At 45.8% G+C, this 13,791-nt stretch overlaps 1 protein-coding gene across 1 annotated transcript in view; it reads right to left on the bottom strand.

The window, feature by feature from the left end:
* Positions 1 to 13,791, bottom strand: part of LOC144819983 (uncharacterized) — a 255,521-nt gene that overhangs the window by 188,844 nt on the left and 52,886 nt on the right. The window contains exon 3 of the mRNA XM_078677656.1: positions 7,989 to 8,065. Within this exon, the coding sequence (XP_078533782.1) occupies positions 7,989 to 8,065 (77 nt within the window). The remainder of the gene's footprint in view (positions 1 to 7,988; positions 8,066 to 13,791) is intronic.

Raw genomic sequence — 13,791 nt, 5'->3', positions numbered from 1 at the left:
ATCTTCTCTTGGTGAGCAAATTTGCGGTTGTCGGCCATCCAGAAGATTAAGAGGCTCCCTTGTTTTGCTGTCCTGGTGATTAAAATGTTCGTCGAGAAATAATTCCCAAGATGATTTCGATATGTGTGATGTTATACCACTGATTTTTGGGTTTAGCAATTTGTTTATGATCGACCAGAACTGGGCGCTATTGTTGCCCTTGGATGCATGATGAAGTTTGGCCCAGAAGTCAGCGTTGTTAGCTCTTTTGATTACCCCATTCAGTTTTTTGAGATCCGCTCGGTGCTTGCGAATCTGTGCTAGCAGCATTCCATCCCCCGGGCTTTTCTTCAGCGATCTTAAAGATTTATTAATCGCTTTTTTGTAGGATTTCATTGCCAGTTTCTGGGTTCCCGAGATCTTCCTTGTAACACCATGTGCTGGTGGTGGAAAATGCCATACAGTTGTTGAGTAGCTGTTTGCAAACTCCTTCGTAAAATGTTCACAGCCTGCCACTGTGTTGCCGGAAGGATAGTTTGAAGAGCTCAGTTGAGTTTTTGCAGCTAGAAGCACCTTCGCAGTATTTGCTACTGATATTTTAATACGCTTAAGGTTGATGGTGTAACTGTCCTGCGGCCCAGTTGTGTTTAAGAGAATATCGTCTGGAAGGGCTCCTAAACTGACTTCTTGAGGGCGATGGTCGCTTTCACCCTTGCCACCTAAGTTGTAGCCCAAAACGTGATGAAATAGCGTGAGGGAGACTAGCGTATAATCAATAAAAGAGGTAGTAGTGCCTGAGATGAATGAGGGCACGGATGGTGAATCCTTTGCGAATCTTCCGTTTAAGACCCTCAGGCCCATGTGTTCAAGGTCTTCCAATAGTGCCTTTGCAGCCTTTGAAGCCTTGCAATGACCGCTAAATGATTGGTTCGGGATATCCCAATAATAAGACTGTGCCTGAATATCATTGTTTGCAGAAGTCCCCAAGATGCACTGATTAAAGTCTCCAGACAGAATTAGATTTGGGGATGTTCGGGTGTTCATTACATTGTATAAGTGGTCTATTAGAATTTTCCCCTCCTTTCCCTTGTTTTTAGGGTTGATGTAGGTGTTGGCCAGCTGTACCTCTTTCTTCTTGCCCCCAAAGTTAAGTAGTACCTCCACTGTGTTTATAGCCAAGGAGGTTGTGCTGAGTGCCCGAGCGTAACCAATTGTTGATATTTTAAGATAGGTTGCTAGGCCTCCTGACAGACGACCAAACTTGCTTTTCCTTGTGGCTGGGGAATGGTGGCAGGTATAACCCTCCAGATGAATTGGCTCTTCCAGCCATGTTTCCTGGAGGAGGATGATGTCAAACGATTTGACATATTGTAGGAAATCAGTATCCGCTACTTTATTGTAAAGCCCGTTGATGTTCCAAGAGCATAGTTCCATGTGCGGTCCCTCCATGCGCGGATCTCTCTCTGTTCGACGGCCTTGTCATTGAGAATTTCCTTGTGAATTACATATCCTGATGAGCCGATGTTCAATTGTGCGATACCTGTTGGTGGTAAGCCTTGAGGTATTTTCCGTGAGTATCGCCTGCGGTGCTGTAGTAGTAGAGCGACCCAGTGCACCCCTCAGCACGGACCTAGTCATTGTGATTGTGTCTGGTCGCTGCTGGGGCCGCTCAAGCAGGGGCAGCGGGTATCCTGTGTTGTAGTGGGCAGCTATGTTTATCCCCCATGCTTTAAGGAGACCTTGCTTCTTGAAGATTTTGTTGACTATGTCAGTGGAAGTCCATGTAGCTTTTGTCACCTCATTCCCATCTAGCCTGCCTGTTTTTATGAATTCAATGGACAAGAGGACCGCTGAAGACAAATCCTTAAGAGCTGGTATGCTGCTAAGTAGCCGCAGTAAGTTCCCTCTATTCAGAATGTCAAATGGGACCTTTGATTGATACTCTGGAGTAAAGAGAATGCTGGAAGAGAGATCATTTGGATAAGATTGCAGGGGGATTGGCTGGTTGTTCGGGGCTTGCAGGCTTAAATTGCTATGATCAGGGTGAGGCTGGATTCCAATAGGATTCTCACTGGAGGTGAGGATTGTTAGAGCGGGCATAGAAAGGTCCGTGATGGAGCTGGCAGTGGTGGATATGAATTTGATTTGAGGGCTCAAGAGCCTGGGTACGGCCAGCTCTCGGGGACGGAGGCTTACATTGCTTGGAGTGGTTGGTTCGTTCCGTACAGTATCCGAATTTTGAGTTGGCTGAACTGTTACAGGTTCCGATGTCCGAGGTTGATTAAGAGGGCTTACATCAATCACTTTGCAGATACAGTGTTCCTCAGGCTTATGTTGGAATCCGTTGCTACCATTGGATAAAACTCTGCCATCCTCCAACGTGGAAGAGGTAAGACTTGTTTTTGGTGGTACTCCATTAGGGGAGAGTCCAGAGGCCATAGGGGGAGGATCCGTACTGACAGGGCTTGCTGCGATAGGACTCCTAACCAGCTGTTCAGGTTTTTTTCCTGATTGAAAGAGTGGGTAAACTTCTGGTATACTTGTTAAGGTCTGTTTGTTCCGGCCTTTCCTTTTCAGCTGGCGCCACCCTTTTGCATTGAGGGGCGGCTTACAAGCATTTGGAGGCGGAGTGGAACTGGTTGCAGTGTGAGACGGGACCGGTGGCTGGCTACCCAACGGTGGCTCCGGTGGAACTTTGTCGGAGGTGCTCGATGCGATTGACCCTCCTATTGGAGCAACGCGATGGGCTGGTCCGTCCGGGTTGGTGCACTGAGGCCGTGCGTTTGTCCCTTTTTGCAGCCCTTCTAATAGACCAGATACAATTTCCGCAAGTGCTGCGAGTTTATCGATAATGGGACCGCAGCTACATGACAGCTTTGCCTCCTGCTGGGCCCTACTAATTAGCGAGTTTAATTGGCCGAGTTTGTCGTCTATCCGCCCAACAAAAACGGCCAGGGTGTCTAGTAGAGACAACTGTAGGTCCATTTTATCTGATTGGAAGTGGAGGGTATCAACAGTTCGTTGCATAGTGTTGAGCAGAATGTCCCACGTGTTCGACACTTCTGTTCCTTGTGATCTAGTTGATTGCCCCATTTCAAGGTCCCTTTTATTGGGGGTTGAGGATAATGAGGCGTTGGGCACGGAGGTTGAGTTTGGAAGGGAATCCTCCTGGCTTGGACCCTGTCTGAGAGCTTGAGTGTTATTTATTGGTTCCACCTTTAGCGATGCTGGATCCATGTGCGTGGGTGAGATGTATGTGGCAACTAGATAGGCCCATTCTTGCGAGCCCAAATAGGTTGTATTGGCAAGGCTGCCGCTCCCAGGGTAGGGTTTGTGGGCACAGTCCTCCTTGCTGTCATCTAGCTGCACTTTTGCTGCTCCTTCTGGAGGCTGTGAAAGGGATCTTGAGCTAACCGGTTGGGGCAGATGATTGATGTCTTTAATCGGCGAGTTGTTTGGGAGACCTATGTCATCCCTCCTCGGGACTTCTTGCCGTTGGTTGAGCTCCACACCGCTGCTGGAGGGAGAGTTGTGCATGAAGCTATTCGGTATCTGGCTTGTTGTGCATGAATTTGAGGCCGCTGGATCCCCTGGAGAATTTAGGACCTTGGCAGAAGAGGGAAGATGAAAAACAGACGTTGCCCCCCAGCCGTCTGCTGGGGGTGGTGATGGACTACCACTAGCCTTGTTGGAGGGCTCGTGTCCGACCAGGGCCCCTATTGCCCCTACTGTCACAAGACTCAGTTCTGGTTGACTGGCTAACGTGGAAGAGTGAAATGAGGTACAACTGGCTTGCTGCAGAAATTGTGCAAGCGGCGGATCCTTCGGGGAAAGAGGAAGGAGTGAATCCTGAAGGCCCACAATTTTCCCGCTGGACGAGAAGATGGTGGAAAAAGGATCTTTCATAAAATTAAATTTTGAAGTAATTTTTGGTTGTCGCAAGTTGGGTCGATGGATCACAACTGGAGAGTTTTGATCGCTTAGCACTCCAGGTTCTGAATCGCTGCCCGGCTCCCACTGACTTCTTTGACATTTCCTGTCTCACTGGTGCTCGATGTGGGCTCCCGTTTTGCCTTTGACTGGGATTTTGATTTGGCCTTCGGCTTACTTTCCTGGTAGACCCTTTTCTTGCCAGACCTCATATTGAGTTAGCTGAACCCTGCGGCCTGTCAAAGGTAACCGCACACCCCAACCGAGGGAGTGAGGGAGTGAGGGGTCGAGTTGTTGTGGTCCTGGCTTCCCCTGTGGAATGGGGCGTCAGTGAAGCGGAGTGTCGGTAGGGGGGCATGGGGGGACTAAGAGAGGCCACTGACCTCCCCCTCGCGTTATAGTGTTGTGGTGGGTTCACAACCCCTGCTTCCTTCCTTCCTGGGGATCAAAGCTGATCAGAGCTGGTGTCACTGATGTCTCGGTGGGCCACAGTGGTTCACAGTGGTTCACAGTTGGTCTCAATGGTGGTTCCACGGCTCGTGGGGGTTTCAGCTCACCTTCCTTACACCCATGCCGTTTCACTGCTTCACGTTCCTGGTCCCTGGCTCAACAACTGCTGCTGCCAATGCTGCTGCCAATGAGACACAGAGGGGGCACTCCGTGCTTGGTGCTCGGTGGGGCTCAGGGGCAGAGCTCAAAGGTGCTCCAGAGCCCCCAACAGTCACTTGTACTTTGTACAGATATGCAGATACACCCCCCGCAGATACCCCCCCACAGGTGATGAGATGATATGTAAGTGAGGGTTCGGGAATGCTTACCACAAGCTTTTCCCCCGGTGGCTCGAGGTGGCGGCTCGAGGCAGTTCCAGCAGACTCCGGAGGGGGCAGGCAGTGGGTTTTGCCGGTAGCAGCTGGTGCCTTGAGGCGAAGGTGGTGTGGCCAATGCAGGTAATGCAGGTGATGCGGGTCAGCAAGGCACCGGTGGCTGCAGGTGCAGATAGTGGACAGAGCGTGGTGTCAAGCCCCTCTCTCAGTGCTCGAGCTCCGGCCGCCTCCGCTTCTCAGGCTGTCTAGGCGGGCCTGACTCCCACAGCTTCCCGGGGTTCCTCTGAATGCTACTGATTACTGCTAAGTACTACAGGCCGCGGCGGTGTTGTTATCCCAGCGCTCTGAGCTCCCAGCGCTCACACCAACACGCAGCCTGCTCCTCTGCTCTCAGCTCTGCTCCCGCTCCTGTTAGGACGACTGCAAAACACAGACTGGAAAACCTAGTAGTGAGTCTGTATTTAACCAATGGGAGCGATATGCTCCTTGAAATGCAGGTGTGCACTGCTGACATCGCTAACAAGATGCAGTCATCATGCCTGGCCCTGGGTTGGCGATCCTCTGGACATGCCAAGCAGACATGCATCAGAAGTTCGTAATGGAAGGAGTTCAGGACAGGTAATTACATTTTACATTAATTAACTTTTTTCAATAATAACTGGGCCCATCTCACAGGGGAGAAAATCAATAGCCCGGTCCTGTCAGATAAGTGCCGGTGCTAAGCACCGGAAAGCGCTGGCACAAATTAAGCACTGTTTAGACATCAAAAAAGCTTTGAATACATTGGGGTGGACATATCTCTTGGCTGTACCTGAAGAAATGGGACTGGGTGAGAAATTATGCAGTGGATCAAATTCATTTACTCTAAGCCCATATTCAGAGTCCGCACAACATCTCAAATGCCTTTTACATAGGGAGAGGAGCTAGACAGGTCTGCCCATTGTCCTGGATAATATTTGACATTGCCATTTAACCATTGGCAAACCTGTTCAGAAGCTGGCATCCAGAATGTGGACTGCTGAGTGGTGATCCATGGGACACAGTGTCCATGTACATAGATGAAACACAAGTGTAACTCCATGATATATGGAGAGATATTCATCCAGTGATACAACTACTCAACAAGTTTGCTACATATTCAGTATTAAAGCTAAATTGGTCAAAAGCATGCCTGTTCATACTACTTGGGTTATCGGTAGCAGAGAAGGAAGTACTACCCAACGTAGAGATTGAGTGGCGACCTACAATGGATTGAGTGGCGACCTACAATGTTCAATTACTTAGGTGCTAATGTATAACACTCAGACTAAGAAAGCATACAGGGCAATCTGAGGGCGGCACTCACAAGGATACACTCATCTTTGTCCTTCTGAAAAGCACTGCCCCTTTCCCCGATGGGTAGGGTGGCCGTTGCCAAAATGTTGATTTTACCCCGATTATTATAATATTTCTTGACATTGCCTGTGATCCTGTCCATGAGCGTTTTTCGGAATCTGTACCGAATACTCTCAGATCTAAAGTGGGGGACCGGCAGGAAACGTGAGGCTCTGGGACAACTGTACAACCCCTTGGACAGGGTGAGGCTAGGGGCACCACATTATGAATTATATTGTGCGGCAGCTCAACTGCATTGGCCCCCCGAGGCAGAAGTCAATGACCCCTAGGCCATGTTGGTCAAGATTTGTTGAAAAAGTAATGGGAGATCACACTAAAATATCTTAAGAGGGTCTCCCGCACTTCTCGACTCAATATACCCAATTCAATTATTTACATCAAACCTACCTAACCCCAAAGTTCATAAACAAAATGTATTTGCTGTCAAACCGTAATTTCTCTAGGTGTGCATGCTCAGAAGCTGACTTTTATCACATGGTCTGGGTTTGACCGGTAATTGCACAGTTCTGGGCTGACACAACATCATTGGCAGTGGAAATAACAGGACGAATGATCCGACTTCCTGTCTGCTATATTCCAAAAATAATAAATATGTGATGATGTTGACAGACTTGATGAATATCAATGACCTGTAAATCGCCTACGGCTCTCCCACTAAAACCTTTTTTATGGGATCTCAGCAAGTGGGCTACTGCTGAGATGCAGGTGTGGCTATCTCTGCGAGCAAGAGGACTCAAGGATCCCCCAGGGCGACACATGCAACACATACCTGGAAAAAACTGACGGCCAATATAGACACCCAAAAAGAGTCCCTCTGCGCTGTTTGAACTATTTTTCCACTCTTCTTTATAGTTTATAAACAGAAAGTTTTCTTAAAATAACCCTCACCCACTAAGATTTCTCATACTGGCATGCTTCATCTTAAGTTTCTTCCAGCAAGAGGATTCAATAAAATATTTTGTCCTAGCCAGGTATTTTTTAACTCTAGATAAGACCCTCCCACTCTTATACCACCCATCTCTTTATAGCATTTGAATCAAGCCACCATGGGAAATCTTGGTGGGTGAGGGTTATTTTAAGAAAACTTTCTGTTTTCAAATTATGAAGAAGAGCGGAAAGATAGTCCACAGAGAAAAGTCTTGGATAGGGCTCTTAGTCCCCTCCACACACACATGCTGAGTGTAGGCAGCGGTGCCGATAGGGTCTGTAGGGGCAGCTCTGCCTGACAAGGTAGAGGGTTAATAGGGACAGGCACCAAGACTAACCTAAAACAAGTTGAAAGTGTGCAAAGTAACCGCTAAGACGCTACCACAAGGTTAACCCAGTTCTCAGTTGGGAGATTGGGGCCCCTGTTGATTGGTTACAATAAATGTAAGTAATCTGGCCCTTGTCCACTACATGATAGGTGGAGAGGGCAGCAGATCATCGGATTGAATGCACCAACCTAAACGAGCAATAGTTCATATATATCAGTACTTAATTTGTAAAAAAATTAAATGCCAAGGCCCAAAGTATTTCTCGGGAGTCAACTGCAGCTGGCACCAGCCCACCTACTCCCAGCACTACCAAATGCCAGTGACAACTGTACCTATGTGCTTAAAGTATATTAAATCGCCACTGTGGAATTCTCCTAAAAAATAGACACACAGCTCCACCATGTGGTGAATAAATAGGTGCATGTGTTTAGAAAGAGGTGCCGGTGTTAAGCACTGGCAAATGCCGGCACAAATTAAGCACTGATGTGTATTAACCATAATACTCAATGTAAGCAATTATTGTTTGTCAAACATGTACATTGGAAAATCGTTAAAAAAATCACTTGGAAAAAATATATATATACCAGTGGTATCCTGCACTTACTTGGGGTATTTTGACATGGTGCGACCGTTTTCGGTTTGAAATCTGAGTGCTTTTGCAAATGGAAGGCATATCATGTCCTACAAAATAAGACATTTTAATTAATATAACAAACTTTTCCTATTTTCACCAATCCTCCCAGTAACAGACAATATGCCTTTTTACCAAATGATGTTTGCACTCTGATACTATTCGCTGGGCCATCAGCTGATGGCTAAACAACCGTGGGAAAATCCCATGTGAAAACTTAGGGTGAGATGAAATCACTGCCTCAGCTGCATAAAGAGATGGTGTGTTTCATCTTAACTTCCATATGAACAGCAATGGTTTTCATTAGAGCTTACCTGTCTTTATATCATGAAACCAACTTAAAACGTATAATGCTCTAAATACGCCCTACAAACATTATATTTAAAAACCATGAAATTACATAATATTAAACTGACAAGTCATTCTGTCTACTATTTTATATAATTTGCCTTTTGCTGACAACTTTTGCAGTGCTCACCCTGTGGATGAAGGGGGTTACAGCATTACACGTAAAACAGTCAACAGGAAGGGACCGGTTTTCCTGCAGATCTAACCAAACAGATACTCTCAGAAAAGGACACTGCTCTCCAGATTAGTACAACAGTTTATTATACCGCAATATAGGAAAACACCTTCAGGTGTCCATTGTTCTTGATCCAGGCAGCCACATTATGGAATTCACTTCTGGCAAAGAAACAGGCAGCAGAGAATCCTTTGAATTCTGGTGGATGTTGTAGTCATGGATTTTCCCTATCTGATTATATCAGAGGTAACTGACCAGTCTCTCGAAAGGTCCAGCATTACAGGAACACTCAATGCTATACTCCATGCACCAGATAATGTTAATATGTAATTCACTGACTATAAACTATTAGATAATTTTTGCATAATATACAGTAACATTACTATTGTATGTTGGCTAAAATGATAATGTACTTATACATTATTCTTAATATGGTAATCAAGTAGTAACAGCATACCTCTCAACAAAAGCCCACTACTGTGATTATAACACAGCGATCTAACTAAATAGTGTGGTAAGAATGTTCATCGCTTAGCATGGCAACCTGAAAATACAAACAGCTTTGACTAATGACAACTTTAACAATGATACTATGCCATTATCTTGTTTGCACACTCATTCATCCTCCACATTTGAATAACATTAACTTCACAAACTAGAATGAGAAACCTACTAAAACTGCATGACTCTAAACATTGAACAACCCGAATAGAATAACCACAACGTGATATGTGACTAGCAACTAGTACTGGGAACCCACGAGCGCATGCTACTTCTGCAGAAATGCACTTCAGCACCTCATCAGGGGTAGTAAGAGCTACCTGAATGCCAGTATAGTAAAAGACAGGGAGACATACATGGTCCAGATGTGCATGTATATTCAACTAGCCTTACAAGTATGAATCTTTCTTTCTACAAGGGTGCATTTGTGCAAATCTGACAGTTCACTCGGGCTATATCTTAGTCATGTTGCTGAAATTGAGCAGGACTCACTATGAGTCAGGTGACTAGTGTCCCAGAAGTAGGAGAAAAAAGCCAAAATCTTGTCCAGTGTAATGTATTGCATTTAGAGATGTGTGGCAGTGGTTCCACGCGGTGTCCTTCAGAGTTTAGAGCCTATGAACACTTGCCTTTACTAGATATCTACATTTATGTAAAAAATCTCAAAGACAAACATGAGTTAATATCACATAAATGTAATTTGTGCTGCGGAAAAAGCACACAGGGCATGGCCAAGAAGGCGGGGTGGTAAGACGTGGGTAAGACGTGGGTCTCTGCTCTCTGCCAGGCCCGCACAATGATTATAACGCATCCCGCCACCCGACATACTGGAGGGGATCTCACTGGAAGCCAAAAAAAACATGTTGTGACAGTGTGAGGTAGCTGTGGTGATGTTGCAATGGTGTGCGCCCCACCTAAGAAAATGTTCTGAAGGCCCGAGTGGATGGAGGGGTGCTGTGTGCCCCACAAGGCCCCCAAGCAGAGCTAGAAGGCGAGCGGACACTCAGAAGAGCGGCAGCGGAGTCCAAGGTCAGTATGCTGCTTCTCTGGATGCCTCACTAATAGTACGACAGTACTGGAGATGGAGCTGAGCCCAAATGGCAAACCCTTGGCAGCCTACTGATGAAAAGGAGGCACCGCCCCACTGGAGAATGCGAACAAAAGAATTTGCAGGAGGACAATAGAGTTTGAGATGGTTCACCTCACTGCACGGGCCCCACTAACTGGGGCCCTCCAAGATTCAGAGAGCGTGGATATTCTGTCCAGGCAACTCGTAGGTCGAGGAGACCAACTTTGAACTTGGGAGTGATATATGCAATACTTGACTGTGGTGGCCGCATGATGTACACCAGATGAAACAGAATACAACAACACTTGCTGAACTAAGGGTGCTTTTGCTGTAAACAGAAGGAACTGGGTGACGAGCTCTGAAACATACCAAGTGCTGTTGTGTGGTGCCTGGATGTGGTGATTCGAGCCTCAAGGCACAATGGTTTGGTCTGCGGAGACTTGCCTGAGTGGGGGTAGCCCCACTGTCCAAACCTACAAGCAAGGGGCCTGGGAGTGAAGGGGCCCACAAGGACATTGCAAGGAGACCAGGCTTTGGCTACTGAGTGTGTCATTGCACTGCAGATGAACTCAAGAAATGCCTTGAGTGGTTTGCCCCTTGGGGTATATGCAGCTAGAGAAGGCAATTTGAGCTTTGGTGGACAGAGAGAGGCACCATTTGGTGACTATCAACCTAAGAGCAATCCAATGTGGTGGATGACAACTGCAGACAACTGATGGCAATGGCCTAAGTGAAAAGTAAACGAAGCAATCCGTTATAGACCTACTCTGCAGAGCTATACCTTCCAGAGCAACTGCAAACAAATGTGACAATCAAGACAAAGAACACTCTGCTAATGATGACATGTGCACTTCCGTTGATTCAGTTAGTAAATTAAACTATTCACTATCCAGCACCCCCCAACGCAAGTCGTTGTAACGTCTTGCGTTGAAAAACCTGCGTTGTAAAAGCATGCGTGGTAAAAGCATGCGTTGTAACAACGTACATCCATTCAAAGAGCAAAACATCCAGTTACAGGAAAAAACCTGAAGACTTTAAGAATAAATCAAGAAGGAATAAGCCACAAATACAGGGAATCCGAAGCTGCGCCAAAGGAACAGATATTGAAAGCTTTAAACTTAAAACTTTTGCACTCCCTACTTCCTGACTTTGAAATCCGAGTCACATTAGACTGAACTTGTATACCAGAAAGTAATGTATCTTGAACAAATCGCTCCCCAGTCATCATCACAGAAATCCATCACTTTCAGGTGAAAGAACTGTGGGAAGGAATTATTTGAGGGCAATCAGTTCCACATCTACCAAGATCTGGCAGAGGTAACGCTACTCAAGAGAAGAGACTTTCGACCTGGATGCAATATCTGCATAAACACCATGTCCCTACAAATGGGGTCACCCCTTCAAAAGTTGCTTTGAATGGCAAGGTTAATGCATATAGATTAGATCACTGACAGAAGTGCAAAACATCCTGAACTTTTTCTGGGACTACACTATTAAAAAAGAAACTGATTGAGAACTTCCTGGGGATTGCAGAGGGAGAAACTGAATCTGAGCCGGATGCTCGATCCTGGGTTGAGGGTTAGTCACATGATGCAGTGACCAGTGAGAACACACAGAAGTAGCAGGGTGTCTGGAAGTGTGGGTCACATAGGGGCCCCCCTCATAGAGAGGAGCATTGGATTGGGATGGTTCAAATTCATCCAGTAAGGTGGAATTTATATTGTTGACCCAAACCAGGGATGTGAAAAGGTCAACTACATGATACAAAACCTCTAAAGTTTTCTGTGTTTCCAAGGGAATTTGAAAAGGTTGGAGGGATTTACATGTTTAAGGTGGCAGCACTAGGCAATTGTTTATGGATTCTAGTACACAATATTAAAGACACTCACACAAGTGACAGAGTGAGCTGGCTGCTTCAGGTCTTCGACATATCACTGCAAATCTTACATTATGGCTTAGCAAGTAACACTGACGTCTTTCAATGTTAGGGGCTTCAATGCCTCAGCTGAGAGTACAAGAGTCCTTAAGGCACTAGCAAACTTACAAGGATTCATCAAATTCACCCAAGAGACACACACCCTCAACAGGGACACTTGGAGGATGTAATCACGTGTCTTTCCCCAACAATATCATTCTTCCACAAATACTAAAACTAAGGAAGTGGGGAGATGTAGGCTTCTCGGCTAATAATACCCTCAAATATAGAGGTGGTGGTTGTTGATAAATGGCACAGTGTGGGCTCGAAATATCTCCTTGGCATTCATTTATGGTCCAAACCAGGGTCAAAAAGAGTTTTCTAGCCACACACGGCTGTTTCCCGTTGGCCTCGGGCCCCTTGCTACTGGCAGGTGACTAGAACATGGTACTGGATGGTATGCTGGATTGCTCAGATAACAAAGAGGGAGGCACTGTTGCCCTATTGGCAAGAGGGTACTCTGGGCTCTCCGAAGATGGTCTGGTATACACCTACATAGAGAAGAGAGGGACTACTCACAATATTCGGCATTCCACAGGTCCTACACAAGAACAGACTTTGTGCTTTATGAGCATCTCATATTACACATGGTTCAGAGGGCTGGGATATGGGTGATGTCGCTCTCTGACCATTCCTCACTCACACTTGAATTTTCATGGGATAGATCGGAACAGGGTGGAATGCTACAATGGTGGTTTAACAAACATCTTCTTAGGGATAGGATGCTTAGAGAAGCTTTGAAATCTGAGATCAAAGATTGTATATTCCACAATGACACAGAAAAATGCAGTACCGTGTTATTATGGGACTCACTGAAAGCCATACTCCAAGGGACATGCATAGCAAAAAGCATTAGGTTAGCCAGAATTCGCACAATGGTCCTACATGACCATGAGCTATGAATGTTGTAAGAGGTAAAACTTTATCCAAAATGACATGGCATTAGATAATATATTCACTCGACCAACTCAGACTCTTAACCAATCTAGCATAGAGGCAACGAAATTGGGGTAATAAGGCAGGGAGATTTCTAGCAGTTCCACTGAGACTAAAACTCATTTAATCACACATTCTAGCTAACAAAACCTCGTCCGGCAACCTTAAAATGGAAGACCATAACAAAGGGGAGACATTTGCAACAATTCTATCAGGTGCTTTATTCAGCTGACTGATGACATATCCATTAGATGATTAGCAAGGGTTCCAGTTATAGCAAATACATTCTGGACCAAGTGGCTTAGCAGTGAGCCCCCAAAATGGCAGAGGAAATTATTTAGGAGAGCAAGGCTCTTATTTTCTCCAAAGACCCTGGACCTGAAGAGATCACATCGGCCTTCTACAGGAGCCTCTCGTCAACTTTGCTACCACTAAAAACAAAAGTCTTTAACACTATAGCCCCTAAAGGGGCAGTAATACCATCCATGACTAAGGTGAAAGTACCAGTCCTTCTTAAAAGGAGAAACAGCTAAAGCAATGTAGCTTCTACAAGCCGATTTCCTTACTGAATATCAATTTTAACATGTAATCTACACAAAAATAATAGCTAATGGACTGCAACACCTGATGCAGGGCCCAATTCACCTTGACCAAATAGGTCTTATTCCCAAGAAATGGGTGGGGAGTAATACAAAGAAGACCTACATCTTATTGACATAACTAAAAAGAATAAGAGTGCCATGCTCCTGCTGTCCCTCGATGCCAAGAAGGT

Source organism: Lissotriton helveticus, chromosome 2_1 (genome assembly GCF_964261635.1).
Source record: "Lissotriton helveticus chromosome 2_1, aLisHel1.1, whole genome shotgun sequence".
NCBI lineage: Eukaryota > Metazoa > Chordata > Amphibia > Caudata > Salamandridae > Lissotriton > Lissotriton helveticus.
This window is presented reverse-complemented; position numbering and strand designations above follow the sequence as displayed.